The 23,503-nt window shown below is 37.3% G+C and overlaps 1 protein-coding gene across 1 annotated transcript in view; it reads right to left on the bottom strand.

Annotated features, from left to right (window-relative positions):
- LOC145998783 (chitinase-3-like protein 2) overlaps positions 1-22,552 on the bottom strand; it is a 48,340-nt gene extending 25,788 nt beyond the window's left edge. Inside the window, exons 1-3 of the mRNA XM_083135374.1 lie at positions 22,247-22,552; positions 12,256-12,395; positions 1,206-1,465 (exon numbers count right to left, since the gene is read on the bottom strand). Of these exons, the coding sequence (XP_082991500.1) occupies positions 1,206-1,465; positions 12,256-12,395; positions 22,247-22,323 (477 nt within the window). The 5' untranslated portion in view covers positions 22,324-22,552. The remainder of the gene's footprint in view (positions 1-1,205; positions 1,466-12,255; positions 12,396-22,246) is intronic.
- Positions 22,553-23,503: the final 951 nt, after the last annotated feature.

Raw genomic sequence — 23,503 nt, 5'->3', positions numbered from 1 at the left:
TGAATTTACGTGGGTAAAAATCGCCTTTTAAAAGACTGTGTGATAGTTATGCCTTATGGTGATTGATAATTACGTGAATACGTCCGTTTTTCTTTAGGGGCTAAGCCCCAAGGGACGAGACGCCACTGGTTGCCAGTATACATGCGGCAAAACAGTACTTTCGAATGTCTGTTGTGCCGAAACGACGCACCAACGACAAAAATGGTACTGAGAAAAGTTATTTGTTTTTGTGTCCTCTGTACATTTCTGTGGTTCCTAGGCACCATTCTAATGACACACTGTATATGTGCATTGTGCATGGTTTTTATAGCAACTGGAAGACCTCATGGAATCTATAAACTACAGGCATAACTCAAAATCACAATTTTGAGATATGGCTTTTGGTTATCCCAATCACGATATATTTTTTCTCCTCATTATTGCATGACAGTTTTAGTCACAGGGACTTCCTGACTGAAATGAGCCAGTATGGTCATTATGAGGAAGTGACAGTAACTGTACCAAATCCTAGCAAGAAGAATAAACAAATCACACTTCTTTCACTTTCAGATAAAGAAAACTATGAAAAAATTGCAAAGAAAAGTTCAATTTCAAAAGATGCTGGAGAACACCATGAATGGTCTTATACAGTGTCAAATTTTCAATGTTTGCAAACATTATAAACAATCACCACAAACAAAGTGGGATCTGACCCACTGTGCAATGTGCCTCCACCAGGTATCAAACCTTGGACCAAACAAACGAGGCCTGAAGTATCATCTATGTACCATGGAGATTCTCATAACTTAAAGGTAGGTTAAAATAAATTTAAAAGTTTTACAAAGTTTGTTTTATGCTGATAGGCTAACCAAGACTGAACCTACAATTTGAAGTGAAATCCAAAATTGTGCAATGTGTATCCATCAGGAATCGAACCCAAGCCCCCTGACTATGAGGTAATGGCGTTAGAACTTACACCATTGGCGAGACTCATCTCCAGAGTCCAGGAAACTGTTAATATACTCTTGTGCATAAACATGTAGGAGAAATGCAATCACTGGCCTGTCTTGTCAAGCATTGGAGTGTAAACTGCAGTATTACTAACCATATATATTAAAAATATCTCACTCTTTGAAAACAAACTCTCTAACACACCACAACTCTTGAGTTCCAAGGGTTGCCAGATTATTGTTTTGACAATATGCAAATTTTACTTCTAAACTTACCTCAATGTCTTTGGGTAAATCAGGTACGAGTGTCAAATTACGCACTCTTGCAAAAGCCACGTTGATGTGAGTGCACAAAAAAGGGTCAAGTTCTTCCGGCTGGAGATTTGATTCTGATCGGGGCATACCATAATAACAAACAATCTTATAGCTGCTTCCTTCTTGTGCATGCGGACTTTGTGTTTCAGGTAAGGCACTCTTCTGATAGATGCCAGAGCTCATGTCTAATGAAGGCCATTTATGTTTTGTTGCTAAATCCCCTATGAAAGAGAATTGCAATAATAATAATGCAAAATTATGTGGTTCTCATTTTACAACAGGGTCCCCAGTCATTTTGGCAAAAAAAAAATCCCAATTTTTAAAGATAATTTTAAATAAAGTTAAAGGCCATTGAAAAACAGAATAGTCACAGAGTGAAAATTGCAATATACAGTATTTAAGTACATGTCATGTTAGACAAGAAATTTCTATTTCATTTTTGGTTACTTTACCTCTTGAGTTAATATGATGATGAGGATGAATAATGATGGAACAAACATAATGATACATCTATGTTTGACCAAGCCTTGAACCTGGTACCTCTGGCTTCGCAGCACACAGACAAAATATTACTTACAAGTATGTAAAAACTTCATAATTTATACAACCAACAACAATATTTCACAATTTATCAAGGTTTTGAATGTTCTTATAAAATTACTTAACTCTATCTTGTATCCATAAGAACCCTACATGGTATGTGATTTCTACAATTGGCACATTATTTTTTAATCAATCATTACTTTTTAAGTTGCTGGAACAAAATTTTGTCAATGGAACTTTTACACACTGCAATACAATTTGAAAATTTCAGTTCACAATTTCAATAGTCTTGTTGAAGAAACGAATGGCTAAGTTTGTACCCACGTTTCAGCAGCTTAACCATTTGTGTACAGTCTTTCAGGCTACTTTATTCTAGATGTTCTTAATGCATCTTCCACTGCATCTCTGAATTGATTAACTTTTACTAAGCTTTTCTGCCACGTTTGGCTATCGTGAAGGTAGGGATGAGTGATGTGATGAAAATAATGAAGACACACTCACAAAGAACACCCATGCCAAGGTCAGGATTAGAACCTGAGACAGGGTGGCTACAAACAAGCAGAAATGAAATTCCCTGACTTTTCCAGGTTTTCCAGGACAAAATTTACATTTTTCCCTGACAATTACAAACTAAACAAAATCGATGTTTTTCCAAATGGAAATAATAAACTATACAGATCCACGTATGATTTTGTTAAGTACCAATATTATCTTCTATGAAATTGACTTAATTTCTCTATTCTCTATGATTTGAATTCAAGCTGCAAAATAGTGAATTTGGAAAATTATTACAATTCACAAGCTACGGAAGGATTACGGAATTTTGTCATACGCAGTAAGTTTAAAATAAAATACTTGATTATTTTTAAAGTTACGACTAAATGAGATAAGAGTGAAGAGAGATTGATTAATAAATACAGTTTGTAACTTATCAGTCTCCTTATACATTCTCGGTATTATATGTTGATATTTGCACTGAGGTTAGAACCCTCTGCTTGCAAGAACCATGAGTGCAGACTCATTTTTCAATGCATAAAGCTACTTCTCTCTTCTATGTAAAGCAAACAAATTAACTCTTGCATATAAGTGAACTGAATCGAACAAAATAAAGTGTCATATTTCCTTACATTATCAATGGGATTTCTGCTTCAGTACAGTATATCCAAGTGAAGTACTGTGAAACTCACAACATGCAGTTATACCATTATTGCTGACAAAAAGGGTATGTAGGTATTAGAAATTTAACGCAAGGAATTTATAGAATTGCATTGTATAGGTACCTGATTTAGCTAACCACATATTAAAACAGGAAAACACTAATAATAAAAGCTTCTGAAAGTTCATATACGAGGGGCATCCTGAAAAAAGCTCCAATGGTGCCTATACACAACACTAGTGGTCGGAGAGCGACACACACAAATGCAGGCAGGAAGAAGTGGCATGTAGCTATAATCTGGTACAGTTGCAATACAGCCGTTTTAGGACAGTTTTAGGTTAAAGATTGCAGCTCTCACACAGTCTCCCACCGACTACGATGTAGCATACATTGCACGCACAGAATTTGGCACAGAGCCACCAGCAATCGTGTGAGGTGTGCAGATTGGACGTCATGAGTGATAGTATGGTCAGACGATGGTGCAGACAATTCACGGAAGGCCAATCGAATGTGAACAACCCCATACAGCTGAGTACACACGGGCCCTTTGCATCACTTCAGGTGAGAGATCTTGGACCACTCCTCCCTGAACAGCCCTGGCCTTGAATGTACCGAATTTCATCTCTTTGCTTAACTGAAGAGGTTTCTGGCAGGGCAAGGATTTGACAGCTACACTGCGGTAGATATAGTTCCAGTCTTTGCTGTCAGACACATATACCATGGACATACAAAATTTAGTGCCATGCTATGACAAATGCCAGAACAACGGTGGTGATTATGCCGAAAATTAGGTTAGGACTCACTGTGTCTAATGCAATAAATTACAACTGATATTCTTGTCTTATTTATACCTAATCGGCAGACTATTTTGTTATTTTTTTTAAAATTGGTGTATTTTCTTATTTTTCTTATTTTTTACTATACGGTGTTATTTTTCCCAAAATTCACATTTTCATTTTAGCGCATTTTCTGGCAAATATCTGAAATTATACCTTCATTGTGTTTTAAAACTACTGTTTCAAATTGTAAGTCACATGGCTTACACCTCTTCGTGAGAGTTTGATATCTTGAAATTTATTTTGGGAAAGTTATTTTCCATACCCCTTTCTTAATTCTAAGGTAAGAATTTTAGATAATGGAATTTTCTCCTTATATACTGAAGGGTGCATAATGACCATAAGTAGTGTTGCCCACGGGACGAGATGGGACAGGCTTTTAAAAATTCGAGACGAGACGAGATTGATCATGTGTCCCGAGACAAACGAATATTTTCGAGACGAGACAGCATTTCCACAAGACGAGACAGGCCAAAGTCTCGTCTCGTGGGCAACACTAACCATAAGTGGCGATGCACCCAAAAAATTAAAATCAATCAATCTCACGTGACAGATACCGATATATTATGGCACCAAAAATTGGCATTATATTTTTTTGATTTGTTAGTGTTACATTTCCCAAAATTTGCATTTTTGTTTTCGAAACATTTATCTGCCAGATATACCGAAACTTAATGCTCCATTGTGCTTGTAATTTCGTGACAGTTTGATATGTTGGAACAGATTTTTGAGGAAGTAAAGGTAAAGTGCTCCCCTGCACTTTTCCATGAAGGTGTATAGGGGTGTGGAGTTAGGGTCCCACACTTTCTTGATCACGGCCGAAGGTGGGGGTGATTTGATCAGCACCACGCTCCTGGCTACATTTATCCCTCAAAGTTTCCTCAAGGTACCAGCTTCATATGATGCTGGGTGGGTGCCGGAGCAGTTTGAATAGGTGGAAAACATCCCGGTTCTCCCCTGCAGGGGATCGACTCCGGGTCTCTCGCATAGTAGTCAGATGCCCTAACGACTGAGCTCCATTATTACTCGCTCGACAAATGCCGATGGTGCGCACTTAGCTTGGTAATTCAAAACATATCTGGTGCGACAAATACGAAGATGTGGCTCTCGTGTGACGGTAGATACGCACTCGATCTCCTGTTAGAACCCAGCCGCTTTGCTCTGTGATGCAAATGGTTTCGATAGAAGTTGAAAAAATCGAGAGAAATACATGATTTAAGGTGGCTGTCGGAATTATTCCATGTACGTATAACTATATAGTTGACTCTTGAGTAAAATGTTGGAAAACTTGCATGTTCTTTGTACATAAACATGGCCTAGAAAATACAAGAATGTTGTATTTCATGACATTTTTCGTTGTTTTAGGACATTTCTTTAAAAAAAATCGCTAAAAGCGCCAACACAACAATTCGCATTATTTCGATATTTCGAACGGGCGAAAAATGTGTCCAGACTAGGGATGGCCAAACGGATCCGGATCCGAAAAATTCGGATCCGGGTCCGGATCCAAAATTTACGGATCTGGATCCGGATCTGAAAATTCTGGATCCTGATCCGGGTCTGAAAGTTTCGGATCTGGATCCGGATTCGGATCCGAGAGTTTCGTATCTCAATCCCATTATAATATTATCAAACCTTAAAAGGTATTATGATCTTTGATTACAAAGAAATTTTTCATTAGTTAGTCCTACAAGAATTTTTTTCAAGTGTTGTTCCTAAAATACTTTGCTACGCATCGGCTAACACACTCGTACACAAAAATAATCTTACTTGTTTAACATAATATGTCAGAGGTGATTTTGTAAATGCCATTGAAATGAATATGTATTCATTCGAATATATTGGAAATGAAAACACACATAAATGTGAGACATTCCATTCCAGGATGAAACCTTTAACACATATAACAAGATAGAAATGTTATACAAAAATTATACAATTGTTCTACAGTTACAGTTTTAAAAATTAAAATAAAACATTATAATATATGCAGTGTTATATAATTACAAAGTGTAAGACTAACAAGGGAGGTTGGTTATATAAGTGTCCCCCTCCAATTTCCATGAAACTTGGCAGGTGTATAGTGGGCCCCAATGGAAGAAATACATATTTTTTTGTTTCAGCTAAAAAACTGTTTTAGGGGGCAAAACCCCCTCAAATGTCAAGATGAGGACAAATTGATGTGAGTATCTGACCCCTGTGTCCCCCTCCGATTTCCATGATACTTAGCAGGTGTGTGTATAAACGGGCCCAAAGGAAGATATACGTGTTTTTTTGTTTCACCTAAAAAACTGTTTTAAGGGCCAAAATCCCCTCAAATGTCAAGATGAGGACAAATTGATGTGAGGATCTGACCCCTGTGTCCCTCTGATTTCCATGAAACTTGGCAGGTGTATAGTGGGGCCCAATGGAAGAAATACGTGTCTTTTTGTTTCAGCTAAAAAACTCTTTTATGGGGAAAAAACCACTCAAATGTCAAGATGAGGACAAATTGAAGTGAGGATCTGACCCCTGTGTCCCTCCGATTTCCATGAAACTTGGCAGGTGTATAGTGGGGCCCAATGGAAGAAATACGTGTTTTTTTGTTTCAACTAAAAAACGGTTTTAGGGGTCAAAACCCCTTCAAATGTCAAGATGAGGACAAATTGAAGTGGGGATCTGACCCCTGTGGCCCCCTCCGATTTCCATGAAACTTGGCAGGTGTGTGTATTAACGGGCCCAAATGAAGAAATACGTGTTTTTTTGTTTCGGCTAAAAATCTGTTTTAGGGGACAACCTGCCCTCAAATGTCAAGATGAGGACAATTGAAGTGGGGATCTGACCCATGTGTTCCCCTCCGATTTCCATGAAACGTGGTAGGTGTATAGAGGGGCCCAAAGGAAGAAATACGTGTTTTTTGGTTTCAGCTAAAAACTGTTTTACAGGGCAAAACCCACTCAATTGTCAAGATGAGGACAATTGAAGTGGGGATCTGACCCATGTGTTCCCCTCCGATTTCCATGAAACGTGGTAGGTGTATAGAGGGGCCCAAAGGAAGAAATACGTGTTTTTTGGTTTCAGCTAAAAACTGTTTTACAGGGCAAAACCCACTCAATTGTCAAGATGAGGACAAATTGAAGTGGGGATCTGACCCCTGTGGCCCCCTCCGATTTCCATGAAACTTGGCAGGTGTGTGTATAAACGGGCCCAAATGAAGAAATACGTGTTTTTTTGTTTCGGCTAAAAATCTGTTCTAGGGGGCAACCTGCCCTCAAATGTCAAGATGAGGAAAAATTGAAGTGGGGATCTGACCCCTGTGTTCACCTCCGATTTCCATGAAACGTGGTAGGTGTATAGAGGGGCCCAAAGGAAGAAATACGTGTTTTTTTTTTGTTTCGGCTAAAAAACTGTTTTAGGGGGCAAAACCCACCTCAAATGTCAAGATGAGGAAAAATTGACGTGGGGATCATCTGACCCCTGTGTCCCCCTCCGATTCCCATGAAATTTGACAGGTGTATGGAGAGACCCTATGCCCCCTGTTTCTTCCTATGCCCTATTTACGTGGTTTCGGTGTCAGATCTCTACTTCAATTTCTCCTCATCTTGACGTTTGAGGGGGGGGGGCTTCTATACACCTGCCAAGTTTCATGGAAATCTGAGGGGGAGACTTAGACCTCCCTTGTAAGTGTATTAATTAATTACAAATCGTGCACACACACACTATATATATATATGTGTGTGTGTGTGTGTGTGTATGTATATTATATATATATGTATATTAGCAGGTAACAATATGTTATAAACACATTCTTACTTTCCAAAGAAGCGCATGTGGGATGGCAAAACGGATCCGGATCCGAAAATTCCGAATCCGGATTCAAAAGTACCAGATCCGGATCCAAAAGTACCGAATCTGGATCCGGATCCGAAAGTTCTGGATCCGGATCCGAAAGTACCGGATCCGGATCCAAAAAATTTTAGGATCCGGATTTCGGATCCGGATCTGGCCATCCCTAGTCCAGACATCACTGCACATTCCTAAACATAACTTCGCAGCAATTACCAGTTTTCACGGTTTTGGCATTTGCGGTTCCCTACTAATCGGAAATTACTTTCTGGCCACCCCTTGTATAAATCAGTAGATGAAAAGTGAAAATTTAGCAGGGCTGGCAGAGAAAAGTCAATTCTTGAAAAAAGTGATTTGCTTTTATGATTGAGTGATTCGAGTAAATATGATATTAAAATATTTACGTATTTATTATTAGTATTTTATTTCATAATATTGGACATTAACTTCACTCAGTGAGAGATTAATGACCATCTCTCACGAGTTTAAACAGACAGGACAGAGAGTGGCGTTAATTTAATTGCAATACTAGTGTTGCAGTAAATTTGAGGTTGCGAGCATGCACTTGCCAATTTTTATAATGTTCACCAATGCAGATTTATGTTTAACTTTTTCGTGATAGTATTCAATATATGTCCCGTTTGGTTGGATTCTTCTTGATATCTAAAAATAGTGCAATGTCACTGTAAACGTATGTTAACTTGTGCGAAACCGGTAATACGTCAGGATGATGAAAGAAAACCTTCGTAAGCACTGCTACATTAAATAAGGTGAAGTGAGCCAGAAGAGTAATAAAATTCCAGCAGCATATTTTCAGTCTAAAGCTCTTCTTGTTTATGCATGTGATTTTTGTTGGATGTTGCAGTCCATGCAATTTCTGTCGCATGTTGTAGTGAGATACTTTGTCGGGTGGCGATATTCGATAAAAATTGTATGTATCAATAGAACCTATTTTCTTCCAAGTTCCTTCAGTTTGCCCAACAAAATGCCTTACTATCGGACGGCGCCACCCGCTCTTATCCCCTCCATCTGCTGACAAGTCCCCTTACTACTCCCATGCGGACAAGAAAAAATGATAATTCAATGTTTTTTCCACGTAATATTTAGAGGCTAAACTAAACATTTACTCCCCCGATGATACCATATGGTATCATCAGAGTAAGGTCGTACTGCCCCGATGATACCATACGGTATCATCGTGCTGATTACGAAATGAATGTGCTTTTTGGAACTTCGAACTCTTATGTTTGGGTGAAAACTCAGACACAGGCCTGGAGCAAGCCTGGGAAATTCATATTGAAGACCAACCTCGCCCCCTCTCCGCAACATATCAAAGCCACATTTCCGAACAGAGTTTCACATTTTGGCTCATTATTCAACTTGCATGGCACCCAGGAACATGAAACATGTTTCAATCAATCTCTTTGAAAACGTCCATTCCTTGAAGAGAATACTAAGGTTTGCGCCTTCTCCCCAAAATAGCGGGAGAACAGGGGACAAAGTCCAGATTCTTATTTTTTTCCATTAAAATTTGGAGGTCGCGACCCCCAACCTCCCCCCCCCCTCCTCGGTTCGGCGTTCTGAGTTCTACACGGTTGCATGCTATGATGTTTTAGCTGCAAAACAAAACTTATCCGAAGTAGATTCCTCACATAGTGGCCGAGTTATAACAATTTTCCTCCAAAAATGCAAATTACCTATTTTTCGTAAAAAAAAAAAAATAGGCTTATTATTCAACTTGTATGGCACCGAAGAACATGAAACATGTTTAATTCTGTTGAGAAATGTCCATTCTTTGAAAATAATACAAAGTTCGCGCCTTCTCCCCAAAATAGTGGGAGAAGAGGGGGCAAAGTACCTATTCTTATTTTTTTGCATTGAAATATTGAAATTCGGAGGTTGCGCCTCCAACCCCCCCCCCCCTTTCCTCGGTTCGGCGTTCTGGGTTGTACACGGTTGCATGCTCTGATGTTTTAGCTGAAAAACAAAACTGATCCGAAGTAGATTGCTCCCATAGTGGCCGAGTTATAACAATTTTCCTCCAAAAATGCAAATTACATATTTTTCGTAAAAAAAAAAATCACATTTTGGCTTATTATTCAACTTGTATGGCACCCAAGAACATAAAATATGTTTCATTCTCTTGAGAAATGTCCATTCTTTGAAAATAATACTAAAATTTGCACCTTATCCCCAAAATAGTGGGAGAAGAGGGGGCAAACTAGTTTTTTTTAAATTGAAATTCGGCGGACGTGCCCCCAAGCCCCCTTCCTCGGTCCAGCGTTCTGAATTGTGAACGGTTGCATGATCTGAGGTTTTAGCTGAAAAACAAAACTTATCCGAAGTAGATTGCTCCCATAGTGCCCGAGTTATAACAATGTTCCTCCAAAAATGCAAATTACCTATTTTTCATAAAAAAAAAATACATTTTGGCTTATTATTCAACTTGTATGGCACACAAGAACATGAAATATGTTTCATTCTCTCGAGAAATGTACATTCTTTGAAAAGAATACTAAAGTTCGCGACCTCTCCCCAAAATAGCGAGGCAAGAAGGGGCAAACTACAGATTTTTACATTTTTTTTTCATTGAAATTCGGAGGTCGTGCCCCCAAGGCCCCTTCCTCGGTCCGGCGTTCTGAATTGTGCACGGTTGCATGCTCTGATGTTTTAGCTGAAAAACAAAACTTATCCGAAGTAGATTGCTCCCATAGTGCCCGAGTTATAACAATTTTCCTCCAAAAATGCAAATTACCTATTTTTCGTAAAAAAAAATAATAATAATATTTTGGCTTATTATTCAACTTGTATGGCAACCAACAACGTGAAATATGTTTCATTCTCTTGAAAAATGTACATTCTTTAAAAAGAATACTAAAGTTCTCGCCTTCTCTCCAAAATAGCGGGAGAAGAGGGGGCAAACACCAGATTTTTGTTTTTTCCATTGAGATTCGGGGGACGTGCCCCCCAAGTCCCTTTTTCCTCAGTCCGGCGTTCTGAATTGTACACGGTTGCATGCGCTGATGTTTTAGCTGCAAAACGAAAGTTATCCGAAGTAGATTGCTCACATAGTGCCCGAGTTATAACAATTTTCCTCCAAAGAGTGTTCGAATTTAAAATTCCCGCCGAGAAGCCCGGGCGAGAAAAATTTCTCTCTCTCCTCCTCCTGGCATCACTGGTTTCTGGCGCCGTGGTCGTGTTGCCATAGAAAAGTTAGTTCTATGGTTTTGCGCATAAAAGGGGCCTAAAAGTTGGGGCCGAAACTTGCGAACGAGATTTCCTGTTCCCGTGCAGAGTTCCATAACGATATCTTAATAAAAAAATAATAATAAAAAAAAAATAAAAAAAAATAAAAATCAATGAAGACGAAATTCCCTGACATTTCCCTGACTTTTTTTGACACCTCAAATTCCCTGACTTTTCCCGGTTTTCCAGGTTTTCCAGGTCTGTCGCCACCCTGTGAGACCTTTGGTGTCATAGCACGGTGCGCTAAACACTTCTCTGAAATTGAAACTTCTTCCCAGACGGCAATCTCCCAACCATCCGTCTTCAGTGCTTATGCACGAAGCAGTGTGCAAATATAAAAATATATCCAACTACGGCATCCAACTCTTGTGACCGTTAATTCATCAGTTCAACATTTAATGAAGATACTAAGTTTGAACTAAACTCTGCCTGTCACTTTCAAAGTATACAAGCTTCATTTTTTTCTTGACATTATATGTCTGATTAATATAAGACACTGTGAAAATGAAGCATCTCTAATAACCACATGATACGAATTTTACTGGAACAATGAAAATTCCTATATTTTTCTTTTTATAGTAGTATGCATCTTACTACTTTTCCTGTGCCCAACAATATTTACCATCACCATTTGCCCATTTATTGTCAGTTCAGAACGACTGACTTTTTATACTGTCAACAAACTGATCAGTATCCTCTTTGTTGCTTTTAAAAGTTAAGCTATGAACTGTGCTTCCTATAGTCTATGCTTTTACAACATACAACAATAGTTTACTTGAACATGATTGATTGATTGATTTGTTGTTTTAAGTCCACTTTATGCACAGTAAGGCTAATCGGGACTGGACCTACAGTTTAGAGTGGGATCCGAACCACTATGTTCCTCCACCGGGTATCAAACCCGAGACCCCTTGATTACAAGGCGACGACGCTACCACTGTGCCATTGGAGAGGCCCTAGTTTACTGGAACAGAAGCAATATTCAACTTCACAACTATTAGAAATTCAGCATGAAAGATAAAATACATATTTATACAACAATATAAAGAAAACTGTACAATTGATGACTACTTAACGAATACAATTGTTTAAAAGAAAAGTTTGTATTTGAACCACATTTTGTCAACATATTAAAAACAAGATAAAATCGCATGTAGCTGTGTCAGGTGGTGGTATAGAAGAATTGATGGTAAATGCTGATGTCACGTCAAGGTAGCTGCAAGACATGGTTGATTGCTTCAGAGATTGAACAGTACATCAAATTTATATACTTTTTAACTATGTCTTAACCTTTCCATGACTCTCTCTTTCAGGTAGTGTGAAATTTTATCTCAGTTTTAATTTATTAATAACTTGTTTTAAAACGTTTGTACAACTTTTCTAAAACTAGCACATATAAACTTACCAGATGTGTTTCCTGTTATGTCTATCACAGAGTATGGTGAAAACCAAGTTAAGGGACCATGAACCATCGGAAAAGAAAATGTGGTTAATGTGAGAATTATTGCCAGTATTAGAAGACTCCATCCTAAGATAACAGGGAATCTGCAATCAAGAAGGTGAATCAGTGCACTAGACAAAAAGTTACATACAAAAATTATTCAAATAATATTTTGAAAAAAATGTTGCCTTATATTTGCAATCAAGAAATTAAATGAGGAAAGATTAGATTTAAGCAGATATCACTTTGAACTGCTAGTGATATCAACACCTTACAGATTTCCACCAAGGTTAAATCGATACTTGAAAATTGTAGCAATTCAAAGCAGTTCAGAATTTACAAATTTTCATGTATAGGTATTTCCATTGGAATTATACTCTATCAATCCAATAAACTTCTGTGGTACTCTTGACACACTGTATCCCCTTGGAGTACCTTGCATGGTTTATGAAGATTGTTTGTTGTTTTTGAACATTTTCAGTTGTTTTTAGCTCGCGGAAATGTGTTCTTGTGAAGTAAAGTGAGTGTTATCTTACCATGAAACAGAGCAACTCAAAGGGTTCGCGCAAGTGAATATAGCACTCAACATGGCATTCCACAACAGCAGCTATAATTTTATGTCACTGGGTTAGGAGTGTTAGGTTTGGAGCTGATAGCATATTCAAGGGTAGCTACGATTTTTTGGTTATGAAATTCCCTGACATTTCCAGGTTTTCCAGTCCAAAAATGAAATTTTTCCAGACATGTTTCTCATCATGATTTTTGCCTTTGAATCTTGTTTTTCAATTAAATATATAATCCGTTAATTATTATGAATATTCACTTTTACAACACTTTCTTTTTAAGCAAATTTCATTCTACATGCACAAAAACACGTGAAAATTTGAAGAATAAAATGTAAAATTATAATCAGCATCAAATGTATTGGGTGCTACAATCACGTGAATCTAGCCTTCAAGCTATGGTAACAGACATACATTATTTCACTATAACAGATCTCCATAATATAAAAACAACAGAAAAAAGTTCATAAACCATACACAGTTTTTCATTTTCTTTCGGAGTTATAGTGTCATAGAAAATACTGCTTTTTTTGCTTACACTGGACCCGAAGAAATTTTTGTTGCATAGGAATTCTATAGGAAATGCCAACAAGACTAAGATTATAAAATAATAGCTAGACAATAACCTCATGTTCACCAACCTTTCAGATAATTGTGATCATATTGTCAATGTACTTTAGTTATCAATCAGATATCTGGACTGCAAGTTTTACTTTGAGATTCTTTCAAAAATTAGTGAATTATAAAAGTGAAAATTTATTACAGAAATTCGAAGGAACCATAATTTTGCACAAGACTGAGAATCATAAGAACAAAAGAAACAAGTTTCTGAACTTAATAATTTTGGAGAGTGGAATCACAAGAACCGAATTCAAAAGTGGCAGCGAGCTGCTTGTTCATTTTGCAAATTTCCAGACACGTAGAAACACTGATATTCCCACATGTTAGTTTGCTATTTTAGTATGCATACAAATGGTTTTACTAATAAAAAGCTGCAAGAACACCTGAGTTGGCAGGCTTTTACTTACATGGGCCATACTTTGAGATCATATTATCTCCAGCATTTGTGTTTTCCACGTGCTGGAAGCAATTTTTATATTACGTAAAACATCAAAATATATCGATTAAATAAAAATCAACATAATTCTCAAGGGGGTACAGTGGGTAAATGGCACCAGTTTTGCTTTAAAATGTTCACAAAAAATGCATAATTTTCGGGATATTCAGACAGCAAAAAGAACCATGTAACACTTTTTATTTATTTATTTAATAGAAGATTCCAAATACAGCGTTAGCCATTTTACATTGGAACGTTTTTATAGAACATAAGGACAAAAAATAACAACATAATACATCAAAAATAATAACATAAAAAAAATTACATGTGGTTAAGAGACTTACATATTTTTTGCTAACTTTCTTCTAAAACTGTCCAGATTTTCAAAAATGTCTATTTGGCTTCCTAGATTATTATATTCACTGGGCAGTCTATGGAACAGAGAGTGCTGGATGAGGCACAATCTCGGCTTCTGAGAGGCAAAAAGTTGAGTGCTTCTTGTTGAGCGGGCAGGCACACGAAAGTGAATTTCCTGAAGAAGGCAGTCACTTCTGATGTTGCCATTCACTATTTTTTGTAGAAATATATGGTCAGCCTGTCTATGTCTTTCTTGTGGAGTTTGGATATTTAACATTTGCAGGAGGATGGACTTTTGCAAGTGTTTTATGGATGGAATTCGGAAGAAATTTAGGACGGAATTAAGTCTATCTGAATTTGAGGGGCATGCCATAGACCAGATCGGAGAACAGTATTCAATTTTAGGTGACACAAAAGATTTGTAAAAGGTGCCGAGGGCAGTCAAGTTGTTTATTTCCGTGAAACAATAAAGAAGACCCAGCATACGCATTGAACCCCTTGTGACTGTAGAGATGTGCTCAGAAAAGGAAAGTTTCTCGTCAAATATGACGCCCAGGTCCTTTTGTGCGGCAACTCTTTGAACACAATTATTTCTTATGAAATACTTAGTATTAAATGTGTTTTTCTTTAAAGAGAAGGTCATCATGGTACATTTTTGAGGGTTGAATTTTAAGTTCCATAATTCACACCACTTTATTAGAGAATCTAAATTCTTTTGCAGAAGTGTCATGTCACTGAAATTGGAGATTTTACTATATATTTTGCAATCGTCAGCGAACAAGAGAAGGTTCTTGCATGACTCGGAAAGATATTCTGGAAGATCATCAAGGTACAGGATGAAGAGAAGAGGTCCAAGAACACTGCCTTGAGGTACACCAGAAGATACAGCTTGATAAGAAGAAGACATTCCGGAAAGAACAACTTTTTGTTGTCTGTTTTGGAGGTAGTGCTTGAGCAGAGAGAGAAAGTTTCCATGAATATTGAAACGGTGGGATAATTTATGAAGCAGGAAATTGTGGTTTATAGAGTCAAAAGCTTTCGAAAAATCCAGATATATATTACATCCAGTTGAGAGTTTCCGGATATAGAGTTGATAGCGTCAGATAATAAAATGCTTAAGTTGGTTAAGCAGGAGCTGCCTGGTAAAAAGCCGTGCTGTGCTGTATTTATATATGGAGAGGTAAATTTGTAGAGTCGGTCCTTTATTATCTTTTCACAGGCGATAGAAAGTGGTGAAAGAAGGGAAATAGGCCTATAAGAAGAAACAGCACACTTGTCTCCAGATTTATATAATGGTACCACGTTAGCATTTTTCCATGAATCTGGAAATGTACCCTCATTGAAGCATCTGTTTAATAAAATAGAGAAGGGAATAGCGAGAGAGGAAGCAGCATTTTTTAGGAAAATAGAAGGGATTTCATCAGGACCATTGGCGCGATTTTGAGGCATTGAAGATAGGATGTGTTGCACTTCTTCTGGAGACGTGGAGAGAGACGTTAGAGTGTGACAGCAAACTGGACGGAGGTTGGGAAGGGATGAAGCCGGTGTATTCGAGGTTGTATTTATGGAGAAAAAAGAGAAACTAAGCCACACAGATTTAAAAATATATTGCTTGGCATCAGTGATTGAATGCCAACTGAACCTTTCAGATTCTGATAATAAAATAATTAAATTGGTAATGGCTCCCTTCTACCAAAGAAAATTTAAATTTAACCTTTTGGTGCCCAAGGCAATTTTCACATGTAACCCCCTTGATGTCCAAGCTGATTTTGAGGAAAAATGCAGAGTTTCAATTAATTGAGCGTAGATCGGAGGCTAATTGCCCTAGAGAGATGAGTGATATACCGTTGTACGCGTAATGAAACAGAGATTCAGACTATATAAAATTTAAGCAAATTCGGCGTATATGTGGTGGGGGGAGGGGGCTAACTCTCAAAATTCCAAAATTTCGGAAAAAAAAATTTGGTTCCCCCAGTCTCCCCTCAAGAAAAAAGTACATGACAGTGTCGACATGCACATGGAAATGATCGCTGACATGTAAGGAACACAAAAATATTTGCATTATTATCATATGACCAATGTAACTTGAGTTGTACCCCCAAAAGGAATGGTCGGCACGCCACTGATTCAAGCTTCAAAATGCAGCGGTACCTTGAAATGACTTTAGCTCAGAGACTATTTGCCCTGGAGATATGAACGATATAACGTTGTACGCAGAATGAATCACAGATTCAGACGATATATAATTTATGCACATTCGGCGTATATATGGAGGGGGAAGGGAGAAAACCCTCAAAAATTATTTTAAAAAATTGTCACTTCACCCAAAAAATGTCCTCGCACTTGGGCACAAAACGACACCTACGCACAATAAGCTAGAACGCAGTGAAAAATGAGCGCCGATTCTTGCAGCTGCTTGAAATTCTATTTTTAGACAATGCAGGGTAACCCCTGTTGCAACTTGTGGACACTTGTGCTAAAAAAACATAGGTTTCCTTCAGCGCGCTTCGAAATTCCATATTCACAACGCAGATTCAACAACCAGTCTTCCCCCTCCCCCCACCCCCTGCTGCAGCCTCACGGAAAACTTTCATTTTGACATCGGATACTGATAAACAAGCTTCCTTCGAATGCAGTTAACAGGAGGGAGTGAAAAGCATTGCTTTAGAACAACAAAGCCGGTCTTCCTTTGTCGGCAAAAATTTGACCTTGAAAAGAGACGCAAAAGAGAAGTCCCTTTTCCCCTCCATTTTCATGAAGACAAAAAAATGCAAAAAAACATTTCTGTTAAATACATGTTAGGAACAATATAAAAAAATCGAAATTCTAGCCAAAAATAGAAAAGTTATAACGTAAAAACTACGACCTTGACACAGCGTGTCGATCGAGATGCTTGGTACCGGGAGGGTTACATTTGGGTATCTCGATCGAGACGCTTGGGTCCCATAAGGTTAATTATAGTGTATATTTCATAATATCTAGGCCATCAAAAGATACCTCAATCGGTTCATTATGAATCAGCTTCCTACCTAAGAAGAAAATCGAGTGAAAGGCACAGAGGAAGATTAAATAATTGCAGAACTCATAATGTGTTAAATTTGTACCTGTCCACCCTAATTTATCAATATATACAGTTTTGGCTCACGTGTGTGTACCATGATTGGCTTGGAATTAAATTTGTAACTTGGGTAATGTGGATTGCAGCTGCTATTTGCATGTGGTTTTGAAGAGGTTTCCTGCTTGAAACAAGTTACTCTCACATCATGATAAGCTAATAAATTGTACCAGCTTTCATAGTTAGGTGAGGAGGGTCAGGTTTAGGGCTCTTAGCATTAACATGACATCCCTGTAGGGCCATTCCATGCCAAACGGTCCAATGGTGGTTGCATGACTATTTTAGAAAATTTTCATTTTTAGTACATACGTTTGTACATGTTTCTAGATATCAAAACCAATGTTCAAGAAAATTTATTGTCTTTAGTTCTTCTGGGGCAGCCATTTTTCCAACATGGCACATGGCTTTTTTTGCACATGTAGCACTTTTCAGAAACCTTAATATCTCAAAAACCATAAGAGCTAGAGACCTGAAACAAAATTCATTTTGTAGCTAATGAAGTATACTTTCTATGATATTCAAGTATGTTTTGCATAAAATTGCATCGTAAGTACGAAAATTATGGTGGAAATTGGAGTAACAATAGTTAAAACATTGGATTCTCAAGTACGATTTTTTCAGTGAAGGGGTTTAATCTAAGGCTTGATTTCTTTTTCATGTGTAGATCTGCCTGCAGGGCAGTGCTTAGTGCTTACCAGTGCTTAGAAATGCAATCCTTTTTTACAGCATGGGCTCAAACATGGCCATTCATTGAATTTTGACAGTTTTTGGGGTTATATATATATATATCTTCCGGCACCATTTCTGACCCTATTCCTGTGTGTATATATATATATATCAGATCGGTACTCTTGAAAAATTCTGAAATTTGGCACAAAAGAAGCCCTGCACGAACCTAACTCACAGTAAAAATCTCAACTTTTAGATTCAACTCGTTTTGGTGAATATGAGGTAATGTATGTCACCTAATTTCTGATGTTGCAAAGTAAGGTTAAACTACATCCCATACTTAGAATAATGAAGTCTTTTCTTTTTTAAATTTGGGTTAAATAAAGCTTCAGAAAATATAGTAACATAAGGTTTTAACACTTGACTTACCAGAAATTGAAAATTTGTGAAATCTAATTGCAAAAGTTTGATTTATTAGGTACCCATGACCAGTTGGTATTGTCAGCTCCAAAACTGAGCTTCCCCCATATATTTTAAATGTAGCAGTACATGGCACTTAAGATAGGCAGTGGCATGCCCAGAAATTTTGAAAGGGGTGGGAGGGGGTTCCATATACTTTTTTTAGTATACAGCCCTGTTTTTTCCACATTATCCTGCCTTTGACATAATTGTTTATGGATACTAGGCCAAAGGTATTGGGTTATAACCCCCACCAACCCCTCCTTGGGCACTCCGCTGAGAGTAGGCTATTTATTTTGGAGGGTCAAAGCTGGTAGAATATATTATTTTTGTTTCCTTTATTTTCCACGTTTTTTTTTCTTTCTTCAAGAAAAGACATTCGTTGAAGTAGATATGAGTTCTGCTGATGTAAGGCAAGCCAGGAATTGATCAGTGCATGGACAATCTCTGCTATCATTCTTCCTTTGCCCAATGTGCCAAGAGTAGTGACTTGTGAATGTTTGTTATCAGTGACTGGAAATGTAGTGTCCTGTAGAATTTTAAACTGGAGAGGACTGTCATAAATACACTTTGGTAAGGTTCTCAAAGACATAATTAATCTTAAGGAACTCAGTGAAAATGATAATACACTTCTTAGGTCAAGGCTACAGGTGGATGGCTTAGAGACAATATGCAAATACCATTGAAAATGTTTTTTTATATGGTAAAATATGTGATTTTCAGAAGTACCAGTTAACTTTTTCTTTAAGTAAGGGAATTTTTAAAATCAATTTGCATCATATAGTAAGGCAAAAAGTATCAAGTAAGCCTTATACCAGTTAAATCAATATGCCTGACATGTTGGAATAAAATTTTCATATCTGGAGAAAGTGACTCACTTAAATGCCAGAATGGAAATGATGTCTTTGTGCCGACACAAGAAAAACTAAAGGAAATGCATGAAGTCTGTTCTGTTTTTGATGTATTTCCTGTTTAAAAACTGAGGAGGCTGACTGCAGAAAAACAATAAAGAGCTCTTCCTCGAAAAATTATTCACATCATACAAGGAGTGCAAAGGAAACTGGAAAGTTGCTTTTCACCAATTATTAGAACCAAAGAAATGGAAGGCAAGTGTGACAATCGTTTGCATGGCCAGTACAATCATATCACGGAAATTATACAAAGAAAAATGTAGATTAGCGAAAACTAATGTTGAAAAGGTCAGAATCATCAGTTTGATTGCTACCACTTGGTCAAGAAAAAATATATGTGAAGAACTGAAGGTTTCTGATAATTTAGTCAGGAACTTAGTGAAAGAACAAAGAATTCTGCCTGATTTAACAAAGAGAATGAATAGGAAACTGGAGCTAAAAACACCAACTGGTCATGGGTACACCATGATTGGTGTCTAGATATTCATGTGGACCTGAAGAAGGATGAAATATTGACCTCCGAAACGTAGTTTGGATAAATTTATACTCTCACGTAAGTTGTGAATTTTTTGATACTATTTAGGTATTTACTCTTTTATATTGCTAGATACGATGTTTGAAAAATATGATGAATAAAAATTTTCAGAAACCCATGTATTTCTTATGGGGAATCAACTTCAAGTTATGGCTAATCAAATGGAAGATTTCACTTTTCTGCCTCTCAATTACTACTTCAGTCTGTCCTTTACCATTGATATATTTTTCTTATGCCATCGGAAGTTTGATATTCCCAAGAGGGTAAATTTCTTGTAACGGACAAACGGCTGAAATTTGCTATTCATTTAATTTGAATATTCGTACTTACGTATTCTGCATTGAGAAACATTGCTGAAGGTGGCATTTCGCTTATTTCATGGAAATATGCCCTATTTGCAACATATCGAGTAAATTTTCTTCATTTCTTTTTGCCTTCGGTAACATGCAAAATGCCTGATATTTCACTGCCGTACTCGGCATGCAGTGTTTCCACCCCACTGCACCCAAAAATACCAACGTAGCCCCACAAACCAGTGACACATAGTCCCACGAACCATTTCCAGTAAGGTTAGGTTAGGTAGGGTCACGTATAGGTTACAATAGTTAAAAATTGGTTTCGAAAAAAATATGCGTAGCCCCATACACCATTCTCGCATAGCCCCACGAACCATTGACACATAGCCCCACAAACCATTTGTGGAAACATACCTTCTTCAGTAACAAAAACACATGTTTGGAAACAATGACCGGGATTACGTTATCACACACAGGCTACATCCACCTGGAAGTAAATGGATGCAAGAGCTTTCGTGCATCGGTCACACATTTATATCGAAAAATAGATGATTTAGGTGCAAAATTCAATGAACGATGCAAGAAAACACTTCCCCAAACTTTCACAAGTATGAAGAAACTGCATTCGGTAAGTAATTTCTCCTGTAAATTTGAATAAATCAGTTTGTCCGATACAAGAAATTTACCTCCCAGGAGAACAAATCAAATAATACGTCCATAAGCGCAATGCATTTCTCCTTGCCTCCTATGGTCATCTTGGCAGTGTTGCAAAACCTGATGTGCATAAAAGAGCTAAATTTCTCCGTAAATGGAGTAAAAACTTTCAAGGAACTACATTTACGAAACTGTATAAAGTGCCTCCTAGGGTAATTTTAGGTGTCAAATGGGTGGGGGGTACTACTATTACTGTTAGCTTTAAAGTGATGGCAATTTATTCTTAGTGTTTCACTGTCTAGATAACAATATTACATTCTCTTCACGTCAGCCAAGGTGATATAAAAAAAAGTAGCTGGAGAGGTAAGAGGGGGTGGGGTGATGAAGCAAATATAACAATCACGTGCAAAATGTATTCTTATGGCAGAAATTGGTCTATGTAAGCCAAAGCCAGTGATGGCACCATAGTGGCGCAGGGAGGCATGCGACCCAGTTCACAGCCAAAGGCAACAGTGCTCTAGCTCACGCAGAGAGGATGGTCACATGAACATTCTTCCCTCATGCCCTTAAGCAGTAAACCTCTGCAAGTAACACACAAAACTCCAGCAATAGTGTGTGTGCGTGGGTGCAAGATGACAGTAACAAAGAATGGCTGCTTGGTGGGAAATGCAGATGATTGTGTAAGCTATATTTGAAATCATACTTTCTCGGATAAATAATAATTTGTGAAACTTTGAAACTGCGCTAATTACTTTCTGCAATATTCAAGCTTTTTCTACGATCATTCCAGTATTCTACAAAACAACCTAATGTTCCTACACAAAATCATTCAACATTCTAAACTGTTACCGCCAGTTCGATGCCGTTAGCATTTCCATGTTTATTTTGGCTTTTGTGTGTACATATAAAGGGTATTCCATATCTCGGTCACTTGTGATTTGGCGGCGTCTTGAAATAAATTTGTGTAACGTAGAAAATCAAAATCTGCGGACTGAAATAAAAAAGAAAACGTTGATTCTGAGAACAATAAAAACCGAATATTACACATTACTGTTTGCTTACTAATATTCTTATTTTGAAGTTGGAAAGAGGAAGTGATAAGAATAATATCTTTAATTTGAAACTTGAGTTTGTGTTTGAAATCCACTTTATGCACAGAAAGCCTAATCGGAACTGGACCTCCAGAGAGTGTCGAACCTAGGACCCCTTTATTTTTATGTTTGCCAGGCGCGGTGATGGTTGTGTGCTTTCATATCGACACAATTCTAAGAAGTGTACGTAAATTTTATTGATTTCTATCGATTTTACATATTGTGTTTTATCTTTTTAAAAAACCCACCTGTTCGTCCAAGTTGAAATACCGTCGCCAGGCCTAAAAGGACGCACGGACAGTTGATTTTCTGGAACGCGACGCATCGCTCTGCTCTATCAATACGTCTAAATACTCCTAGCACCTGTCCTATTATATTCACTATGACATTTCTAGTTTTATAAACATAAGTTTCATTACTGGATAAAATTCCATTCCTTAACACTGTACTAAACAATAGTTTTTAGAAATACAAGCAATCTCTTTCACAACTGAACCAAAAAGTACGATACAGATCGGCAGAGCTACAGGCAGAGCAGGACGTATGATTTCTGTTGTTTTTAACGGAAGTCACGGAACTGTCATGTCAGTCACATGGACCAGTTGCCACCCTGATTGGTTGACTTGGCGGAAGTGACGTGCCAATATTTGTCTTCTGCTGTGAAAGAAGTACAAAACATGTTGAAGAAACATAACACGAAGCAATGTTTCAATTTTCCAAATTAGTGATAGTTTACAAGTAAAATTTCATTCCTATGTTTTGTCTGGCGTTTACCTATAATGTTGAATTTGATATGTGTCTCCATGACAGAGAGAAAAACATTAAAATGCAATAAAAAGAAAAAGCTCGTACATAATTTCGAAACCAGACTGGAGTGTCAAAAAAAAAAATATATATATATATATGTCGAGAGTTTTACAATGAGAAAGCAGAAATAGATAATTGAGCCCTGGGTAAGATTAGTGAGACCGAGCCCTGAAATAAATGTGTCAAGATAGCGACTGTCAGCAGTGTTTTACACAAAGCAAATAAATATTCAGAATTGAACTTGGACATATGTTCATGCAAACGTATATTAATTGCCTTTTTTCTAGGACCAGCAGCTACTAATTTTTGTACTTTTTATATATTAATAGGAAACTTGCTGTAAAATGTTTCTATCAATAAATTGTATTGTATTTTGTGTATACTTAATTAGTACACAATGGGTAAATTTCCTATGGAAGTTGAGATTAGCTCCAGTGTTAGTTATTTCATGTGCAGAGAAATCTAGTATTTAATGCAGCATTTGTGTCTGACCTCCTATCCTTGCACTTTCAAAGTCAGTTAATATTAAAGCAAGAAATTGAAATTGCATAAAAAAATAGCATATCAAAGATCTTTTCTTAGGAATAAGTATGAGAGATCTGCCTGTTAGAGCTAACTATGAGAGTTATTAATGTCCTTCATACATTATCTGGATACTAATTGATTGATTTATTAGCATCCATTCAACTTTTACAAAG

Source organism: Lepisma saccharinum, chromosome 14, assembly GCF_977018435.1.
Source record: "Lepisma saccharinum chromosome 14, izLepSacc3.1, whole genome shotgun sequence".
Taxonomy (NCBI): Eukaryota; Metazoa; Arthropoda; class Insecta; order Zygentoma; family Lepismatidae; genus Lepisma; species Lepisma saccharinum.
Note: the sequence above shows the minus strand (reverse complement) of the source record. Positions and strands in the feature narration are given on the sequence as shown.